General features: G+C 48.3%; 1 protein-coding gene across 1 annotated transcript; it reads left to right on the top strand.

Annotated features, from left to right (window-relative positions):
• Nucleotides 1–1575: 1575 nt before the first annotated feature.
• Nucleotides 1576–8516, top strand: TMIGD3 (transmembrane and immunoglobulin domain containing 3). The gene is given in 5 exon segments (XM_067710181.1): nucleotides 1576–1630; nucleotides 3696–4043; nucleotides 5748–5814; nucleotides 6525–6625; nucleotides 8425–8516. Coding segments are annotated over 5 exon segments (648 nt in total). The 5' UTR covers nucleotides 1576–1590.
• The last annotated feature ends 1904 nt before the right edge of the window (nucleotides 8517–10420 follow it).

Below are 10420 nucleotides of genomic sequence, written 5' to 3'. Positions count from 1 at the left end.
TGCCTCTCCTATTCTCCCCTCGGGCTCCTTCCTATGCCCCCAGGACCAATGCGGCCGGGGTGGGGTGGGGGGGCCTTGGAGGACAGAGGACTGGCCTGGGAGCTCAGCAGCCTCCCTAGGCCTGAGTGGGCCAGGCGATCGCCCTCTGCTCCTTTCCTGCTCCTCCCGGAGAGTCCCTCCTGCCTGCCTGTCCTGATCTCCCCAGCCTCAGGGGCACCAATCTTGTCTGGCTTCCAATTCTTCCCCCTCAGTGCCCCCGTGTCCTACTGGTTCACTTGGGGGTTCCTCCTGTCTACTTGGGCATCACGGTCCCCCACCAGTGGCCGGCAGGTGCCCTAGTTGTGGGGAGAGCCTAACTCAGCATCTTCCCACACTGCCATCTTGACTCTGTCCCCCAACAATAATCTCTGAATATCATCAACTATCTAGTCACTGTCCAAATTTTCTCAATTGTTTTCTTCAGTTAGAATCCAAATAAATTCCATATATTGCAATTTTATCAATATGTCTCTTAAGCCCCTTTTAATCTATAGATTCCTGCTTCATTTTTTCCCTATGCAGTTTAATTGTTGAACTCATAAATGTTTCATAAGGAATAAATGAGGCAATATAAGCAAAACACCTACCATGATGCAGGTAAAACACGTACCATGATGCAGGCCTGCTGCTGGCCCATATACTGACTTGGTGTGAATTAGAGAAAGGCTCTCCTTCCTCAAGAGAGGACATTATTGAAAACCTGGACAATCACCCACGTCCAGCCCTTGATGAGAAGTGCTAGCTCAGGGATGTTATAAGTAAGCATTCAGCTTAAATTCAACTGAGGGTGGTTCCATAATTCAAACTTTAAAAATCAGTGGCCAGGCCATATGAGTCCCATTAGGAATAAGGGGAAGCTTCTGCTGCATGGACAGATAGCCTTGCTTTGTCCCAAGAAAGCTTTCAAGATGTCTTTAGGCTGCAGCCTGTCTACTGATGCACAAAAACCCGCACTTTCACCTGCTCACATGCTCCGGATGCCAGGCTCCACCTGCTTCAGGCTCCACCCTCTATCCACTCAGAAGGCAGGATAGTTATGAATCTCATTACTAGTCTTCCTCTCAGCTAAATAGGAATTGGACTTCCAAGAGTGGTGAACAGACAAGAGGCCTGGCCTCGTATGATACCTGGACCATTGGCAGAACAGGGCACTGTTGCACAGACGAATGTGTGCCAGTGATGGTGTGTGCACATGTGCCCTTCTGAGTGTGCCTTGTGTGCCAGAGTGGATTTACCCAGGAGGGGGATCTTCACTGCTGTTCTGGGCTCTACCAGGAAGCCCAGAATTTTCTCATATTACTATATAAGTAAGTTTATGTCCACAAATGGCATTCCTCTGATGAGGTACCCTTGTGCAGTGCACAACCTGGGTACCTATACATAGTAGCACTTCTTGGATTAACTGGTTGGTCCTTCTTTTCCCTGGTCACTCCAAACAGGATAAAACCATCTTAAACTCAAAGATTCCTATTTCCTGAAAACAGATCTAGGATTCCTAAGACCACTGGGTCCATCTGGTCATCCCAGTTGAAGGTTCACTTCCTTCCAGTCATGAGGCTCTTCATTCTGCTCTCCTTGACTGTCTTTTCAGGTAAGAGATAGGGAAGGAACATCTCCAGCCCTCCAAGCTTCCCAGAGACTATACATTTTCTTTTCCTTTCCTACCTGGAGTTCTTGCTTATTAGCGCAAACCACCTAAGGAGTGGGATGGGAAAATAAAAGGAGGTGGAAATAGATCTTGTCTAAATTAGTCCTTGTTCTTTGATCTGATGAAGGGGTTGTGGGGGAATTTGAAGCCCTCAGCTAAAATGAGGGGTCTGGATTCTCTCTCTCAGTTTAAGTTTCCCCTTCCTTTCCCATTTCTCCCCTTAAAAACATTTGTGCTAATATATGAGGACTGGACTTTCCACTTTATGCCCATGCCTGACCCCAAAGATGAGACTCAGAGGACCGGGCTGGCCCCAGCTCTGCCACTGTCCAGCCTTGTGACCTTTGAAAGTCACTGCACCTCTCTGAGTCAGTGTTCAGGCCAGTAAACTGAGTATCACACAATCTTTCTTATGGGGTCCATCTGAGAACAAAATATCATACCATGTCAAATGATATCAAGGATGTGAGCCTGCTTTGTAGGCTGGTCACACCCACTGTGAGCTACACTTGAGGCAGCATTTGAGGAGGCCCCAGTGCACATCTGGAAGGCTGAGGGGTGGTCTCTGTTGCCCATCTCGTCTCCTTGGTCAGACACTTCCCCAGCCACTATCATGCTGGATGTGAAGTACATGACTTCCTTATTATGCAACATCCTGAGATGACAGATGTGCCCACACTGGTCTGGTATGGAGGAAACATGAAGTTCTTAGCCCCTGAGGACAGATAGAACCAGACATCTCTGTTTTCAGCCCTATACATCTATCAGAAACCTCTAAACCACCTTACTTTCTTTTTCTATAATTATTTTCTTTTTTTGCGGTACGCGGGCCTCTCACTGTTGTGGCCTCTCCCGTTGCAGAGCACAGGCTCCAGACGCGCAGGCTCAGCGGCCATGACTCAAGGGCCCAGCCGCTCCGTGGCATGTGGGATCTTCCCGGACCGGGGCACGAACCCGTGTCCCCTGCATCGGCAGGCGGACTCTCAACCACTGCGCCACCAGGGAAGCCCTATTTTCTATTTTTTAAAATTTTATTGAAGTATATTTGATTTACAACGTTGTGTAGTTTCAGGTGTACAGCAAAGTGATTCAGTTATACATATATATATTTTTTCAGATTTTTTTCCATTATAGATTATTACAAGATACTGAATATAGTTCCCTGTGCTATACAGTAGGTCTTTGTTGTTTAGCTATTTTACATATAGTAGTGTGTATCTGTTAACCCCAAACTCCTAATTTATTCCTCCCCCTGCCCTTTCCCCTTTGGTAGCCATAAATTTGCTTTCTATGTCTGTGAGTTTGTTTCTGTTTCAAACCTCCTTACTTTCTTCTCGAGGATACCAAGGTGGAGTGGGGGGCTAGGGTCAGAGGATATACTAACAGGAAGCCTCAGGCTCTTCTACCCTCCCCTGCAAGCAACATGAGAAGCTGCCTAAATTCTTGCAGAGGGGGAGATGTATTTTACCCGCTCTTAGGCCAGGGAAGAAGTCTTCTCCAGGGTTGCTGTATTAGTCTGCTAGGCCTCCTGTAACAACCACAGACTGTGTGGCTTATACAACAGAAATTTGTTTCCTTACAGTGATGGAGGCCAGAAGTCCAAGATCAAGGTGTTGGCAGGTTTGGTTTCTCCTGAGGTCTCTCTCCTTGGCTTGCAGAGGGCCGCCTTCTCACTGTGTCCTCACATGGTCATCACTCTGTTGTCTGTGTCCTAATCTTTTTTATTAGGGCACCGGTCAGATTGGATTAGGGCACATTCTAACGACCCCATTTTAACTTAATTACCTCTTTAAAGGTTCTAAATCCAAAGGTAGTCACATTCTATAGTACTGGGTAGTTAACACTTCAACGTATAAATTTTAGGGGGACACTATTCAGCCCATAACAGTTGCCAACCCCAAAGCAGGCAAAAATCGGCCTCCAATGCTTTAATTAATTTTCCTCCAGGGTGCAGGAACTACAATGTGTTTAAAAGAACAATAGTGTTTGTCTATGTGTGTTTTCACAGATGCTATGGTCATGGACGAAAAGGTCAAGGAAAGTTTTGTGCTGGACACAGCTTCTGCCATCTGCAACTACGATGCCCACTAAAAAGACCACGCCAAATACTGGTGCCGAGGCTATTTCCGGGACTATTGCAACATCATCGCCTTCACCCCCAACAGCACTGACCGTGTGGCCCTGGGGGACACAGGAAACCAGCTTATCGTCACTGTGTCCTGCCTGACCAAGGAGGATACGGGCTGGTACTGGTGCAGCATCCAGTGGGACTTTGCCAGGGATGACATGGATTTTACAGAGCTGGTTGTCACTGACAACAGAAGAGCCCTCGCCAACAATTTTTGGTCTGGGAGAGGTAAGAGCCTGTTGGGGGTCCAGCTGCGGGTAAGCCACAGCAGTGCATGTTAGCTGGTGTGGTAAATACTCAGAGAGCAACAACTCGGGCTCCCCCTAGGTTCTCTGGGGTAACCTGGCCTCTCCTTCCCTCCATAGTAGGATAGCTGCTGCTGCTGCTGCTGACAACTGACTTGGAATTTGGGGAAGAGGAGGGTCCATTGCCCTGGGGTGCTCTTGGCACCTCTCTCCCCTCACAGCCATCTGGCAGATGGAACTTGGGAGGCTGACAGGTGCGAGAGCATTGCCTTGCAGGTCTAGAATCTTGAAGATTCACTTCTTGAGGCGTGACTGAGGCTGTAAAAAGTGGTCTAAGGGCTCTCCTGGAGGCGCAGTGGTTGAGAGTCCACCTGCCGATGCAGGCGACGCGGGTTCGTGCCCCGGTCCAGGAAGATTCCACATGCCGCAGAGCGGCTGGGCCCGTGAGCCATGGCCGCTGAGCCTGCGCGTCTGGAGCCTGTGCTCCGCAATGGGAGAGGCCACAGCAGTGAGAGGCCCGCGTACCGCAAAAAAAAAAAAAAAAGAAAAAAAGAAAAAAAAAAAGGGGTCTAAGCACCCAGACAAGCACCCTCAAAAACTGTCCACTTAAATAATTTCATAATTTACAGGGATAAATATGGTCCCAGAGGTCAGTGCTTTCTTTTAAGGAGTACAGTTTGCACCAGGAAGCTGCCGGAAGGGTGTGGGTGGAGCAGCCTGGAGGGTTAAGTCTGTGTAAGCCAGTGTGTTGCTCCTTTGGGCCCGGGCGAAGGCATAGGGTCTCCAGATGCTCCCCCAAATCCTTCTGTCCAATGCTGAAAACCTGTCTCAGGCACACTGCTTATGGAAAGTACTATCTTTCTTTTCTTCCTCCTTTCCTCTAGTGACTTCTCATTATTTCCATTTCTAGAAGGGATGTCTTTTTCTAGTGCAATCCAGAGCACAGTGTCAGTAGGAAAACAGAGGACTTAAGGGAAGCTCCGGGAAGCCTCCTCCTGGTGCTAGAGGGCCTTGCTCACACTTGACCCACTGGTTATTTGTTCAGCAAGCCTCTTGCTGAATGTGTGATACCCTTCACGCCTGCAGTGTTTCTACTTTGTGTGGTTCTGCTTTTACTTAACTGTGTAGTCTGTCCTGAGTTTTAGGCTCAGGATGAGAGAAGTCCCACCTAAGTGTGCTCCTTAGTTTAAATGAAACACAGATACACCCCCCACACCCCAGTCTTATCACAGGTGGCAATGTGGGTGACCATAGTGGCCCTTCTCCCGTTGGGTTTTGGTGGCTGTCAGAAGCACGATGTGGCAATTATGTTACCTACTGATCAGTTCCTTAAGGATAGGACTGGCACTCAGCCTGGCACTCTCTAACCACAGGCCATATCTAGTCAACACAGCGCCTTTGTGCAAATCTGGAAAAGATGCCCCTTCCTCCAGGTGCATGGAGCCCAGTGGCAAGGTGCATGGCTTGGCAAACGAGTATATGGGCTGGATTACAGCCCTGCATGTTCCCTCCACCTCTGCCCTGTGCAGGGCACCCATAAACAGCTGGACTTGACCCAGCAGTCACCCAGGGCACTAATTCTCTGGAGACTGAGGGAATGACAGGCAGAGGTGCAGAGATGCAGAAGGCAAAGGAAGGGCCTGGGGATGGGCCTTATTTGACTCTCAACAAATCCTTTCTGACACAGACCTATCAGGCAACAAGAATAGAAGCTGCGGTTCTTCCAAAGTTGTCCACAAGGCAGATCACTCCAGGTGAGTCATGACTTTAGGAGACAAGCAGACTTTGGGTGGGCAGTAACAACACAACATGACGGTGGGTTTGCACCTGCTCCTTTTCAGCAGTGTATTGTTTCTCTTCCTGAACTGTCTTCAGTGTGACTATTTGCTTCCTTTCAAAAGAATATAGTTTAGGACTCTTGATCACAAGCAGCAAGAATGCTCTCTGGCTATTTTAGCTAAAGGGGGAAATTCTTCATAAGGAGAGAGCAATGACTGATGAAATGAGAGGGCAGGGATGTGATAGCCCTGAGAAAGGGTCTGAATGTCATCAGGATTTATCTCCATCTCTAATCTGCTACGCTTATGTGTGTTTGCTTCCTCTCTCTCTCCCCACTACCCTTTTATATTTCATTTTTGCCATAGGAGAAGATAATCCATTTCTAGCTGCCGAGTTTATTTTGCCCCTGTTCAAGAGACTCGCCAGCCTGAGACTGCATCCTCCCACTTCCAGTCCCATGTTAGTTCCCGAGGAGGGGGCTGGGCCCAGCTTGGTCAGACACCCACCCCAGGTCCAATCAAGTGTGGTCTGGAGGAGACGGGTGCTCTGAAGGAATCCAGGATTGCTGGAACTGGGCAAGAGCAGGGGCAGGGAGAGGGGACGGGTCCCAGAAAAGGGGATCCTGAGCAGAGAACCAAAAGATGGTGTCTTCCAAGGGACACGGATTGTGTCTGATTCCTTCCAGGATGACCATTCCCATCATCTGCATGCTGAGCACGGGCTTGGGGACCATCTCTATCATCAGTCATTTGTCCAGAAGAAGGAGAGGCCAAATGAGTAGAAGGGGTAGGAAGCAGTTGGGGTGGTGTGGGTGGGAATTGAGGAAAATGAAAGGGGTCAAGGAACAGCTTTCAAATGGGTGAATGTGACCCTCTTCTTTTTGCTTGGACCCCTGGAATCCCGTGCCGCCTGCCCATGGGCTAGGGGCAATTCTCTTTCACGGTGACAAATGCTCTCTGAGAGGTGGCAGAGAGAGCACTGTAACCCTCATAAGTGGAGATGTGTGTAGACCAGCAGGGAGGGAGGCTGAGACGTCAGAGGAGCTTCTGGGGCCGCTGGGTAAGCAGGCATAGAAAGGTCTCCTTGAGAAGAAGGGTCAGGATCGGAAGAGGACAGGCCCAAGGGCCTCAGGCCTAGCCTTGAGCCATGGGAGGAGAGGCCTTTCAGCTTTGTGCCTCCTTCTGCCCTTGGGCGATTGCAGGTAAAGTCCTAGCCAGAAGCCAGAAAAGCAGCCAAGCTTCCTCTGTGGTCCCCACGCTTCCGGTAAGTTCCCTCCTTGACTCTTCTATCCTGGGCCCTGTGCCCACCACTCCCTGGTCTGTAGGGCACCCTATTCCTAAATAGAAGAAGGCCACCCTGTGGTGAATTGGCTAACCTCTCAAGTGGACACAGGGTAGAGAGAGCATCACAGACAAGTGCCACTGTTTGTCTAATAGGTTTTTTATTGTTTTCTTTTTATGCTCAGAAGTCACAGAAATACCTTGGGCAATGGAGAGACTGTAGGCATAATTACAAAACAGACTCCAAACTCCTCTGGGTGTGGAAGTGTAGGAAACAACATTTTAGAGAATGAGAGAACACAAACCAGAAACACCTGTTAACGAAACACAGGGTCTACAGCCAGACAAACCTGAAATCCAGAGCTAAGGCTGTGAGGCCTCATTCTCTGTCTGGGATAATTTGGCCCCGGGGGCAGAGCAGGAGTCCTAAGAAATCGAAGCAGTGGCTCCCATGGCATTTCTGGCCTTTTGCCGTTTAAGAGCTGTGGGAACTGTGGAGGTGGGGGAGGCAGACAAGGCAACATCTCGCTTGGTTTTACCCAAGACCTCTCCCTTTGGGACACAATTTGAGTCTAGGTTTTTGCAAAACCCATTGTCACTTCCTTAAGGCATGACCTTGGGAAACTTGTTACTTCTCTGGGCCTGTTTTCTTCTCTATCAATTGAGGACCCCATACTCCCCAGGATTTTTTACTAATTCACTCATTCATTCATTCATTCAATAAACAAGGACCACGCCAGATTCTGGGATACACAGCTGAGCCAAAGAAATAGCATCTGTCTTCATGGAGCATATAATGTAGAGTGGGAAGTAGGCAAGCCATCTCAGACACACACACACACACACACACACACACACACACACACACGTGAGATCATCAACTAGAGTAAGTACTCTGAAGGAGAGATGCGTGGTGCTACGCAAGTTGAAGCAATGGCACCCAACCCTGTTCTTTTTTAGCAAGGAGTTGTACAACTTGGTTTAGCCACGGCCTGCTTCCTCACACTCAGGCCATGGGAACGTGACAGCCGCAATCAGGGTCCTTTATGGGCTCTGAAGGAGTCCAGCTGCATTCACGTCACCAGAGCCTGGTGAGAGGTGAACACAGGCCCCACGCACCAAGCTTTCCTGCTGACTGACGGATGACCTTTAAAGGCATGACGTCTGATTTCCACCCTGAAAACAAACTTCGGTGTTTGGTCTCCATGGAGCACCCATGACAGAGTTTGCCACTTTTGCTGCAGAAACACCCAGCAGAAGTAGGAAAAATCTCAACTCAATTTTCCTTTTCTGTTTCCAACAAAGTAGACGACTCTTTGAAGCCCCTCTCTCATGTCCTGACTCCAAAGGCAATGGCTCATACTGAACAGATGGATCTGAAGATTTCTTTTATTTAGTTGAAAAATAAAATGATGCTACAATAGAGTCACCATGACAACTGGCCCACATCTTGGGGACTGATTCTGATCTCAGGCATTCGAAGGCCCCTCTAACCTTGCCAGCTATCATTTGCAGTTACGTAAGAACGGTGGCAGCCACGCCTAAGCAAGGCCACGGTCGGATAACATCTCAAGATCTTAGTTCTCACGCACTCGGCTTGTCAGAGGTGAAGAAAAGGGCCAGATCTTGGTCAGAGGGCCAGGAGATCACTTGTGTTGTATTCCTTAGCCAATAAATTTCTGACCCAGTGTTGAATGAACTCCAAGGTATGACTAACTTCTCTCAGGATATCACTGGGAGAGTATTTCTGGAAAAGTTTCTTTTAAAGTATAGTATTCCAATTTACTTCTGAATTGGTATTACATGCTGTTCTACCCAAAGAAAGGGAGAGAGGCTAAATCAGGGGTTCTTAGGTTCTCTTGGCTCAAAGACTGTCCTGTATGGGAAACTGCCACTAGACTGAATGCATACCTGCTTCTGATCAGCGAGAAACCAAGGTGTGATAAATTAAGAGAAATATTCATTCACATCAGGAAACACAAATCAATACGGGGGCATCAGCAGTTGTGGGTGCAGGTGAGGTGATACTGTCATTAATGCCAGAATTACCCAAACTCTTAGCTCCTACATGAATGTCTGCACCCTCTCTTCCCGTAGAGTGTCTCTCCTGCTATTTCAGACCCTGGCGGCTCCCCACCACTGCCTCTGTTGCCCTCATAAAAACCCTGCTCTTCCAGTCTCTTCTGGTAGGGTGCTGGCCAGTCTCTGCACTCAGGACACTCAGTTGCCCTCTGGTCTGAGCAGGGCTGGGACAGGGTTCTGCACATGCCCTGCACGTGTAGGTCCAGGCTCTCACTCACTTGTTTATGAGCACAGTTCCTTCAGCTTCCACCCTAAACCCTCTCTCCATAGGTAGGGAACTCAAAGCTACTCAGAACCCTGATGGGGAGAGGAGGGAGTGTGGATGCCACTCCACTGCTGCCATCCTCCGTGTTCCCACACAGCTGGCCCCCTCCCTCCCAGAGTCTCAGATCAAGCAACATCAAAAGTGCTGTCTCTCACATGCAAATCAAAACTACAATGAGGTATCACCTCACACCGTCAGAATGGCCATCATCAAAAAATCTACAAACAACAAATGCTGGAGAGGGTGTGGAGAAAAGGGAACCCTCTTGCATTGTTGGTGGGAATGTGAATTGATACAGCCACTATGGAGAACAGTATGGAGGTTCCTTAACAAACTACAAATAGAACTACCATATGACCCAGCAATCCCACTACTGGCCATATACCCTGAGAAAACCATCATTCAAAAAGAGTCATGTACCACAATGTTCATTGCAGCTCTATTTACAATAGTCAGGACATGGAAGCAACCTAAGTGTCCATAGACAGATGAATGAATAAAGAAGATGTGGCACATATATACAACGGAATATTACTCAGCCATAAGAAGAAACGAAATTGAGTTATTTGTAGTGAGGTGGACGGACCCAGAGTCTGTCATACAGAGTGAAGCAACTCAGAAAGAGAAAAACAAATACCGTATGCTAACACATATATATGGAATCTAAAAAACATTTTTTAAAAATGGTTCTGAATAACCTAGGGGCAGGACAGGAATAAAGACACAGATGTAGAGCATGGACTTGAGGACACGGGGAGGGAGAAGGGTAAGCTGGGACGAAGTGAGAGAGTGGCATGGACATATATACACTACCAAATGTAAAATAGATAGCTAGTGGGAAGCAACCGCATAGCACAGGGAGATCAGCTCAGTGCTTTGTGACCACCTAGATGGGTGAGATAGGGAGGGTGGGAGGGAAACGCAAAAGGGAGGAGATATGGGAATATATGTATA

Source organism: Pseudorca crassidens, chromosome 2 (assembly GCF_039906515.1).
Source record: "Pseudorca crassidens isolate mPseCra1 chromosome 2, mPseCra1.hap1, whole genome shotgun sequence".
Lineage (NCBI taxonomy): Eukaryota > Metazoa > Chordata > Mammalia > Artiodactyla > Delphinidae > Pseudorca > Pseudorca crassidens.
This window is presented reverse-complemented; position numbering and strand designations above follow the sequence as displayed.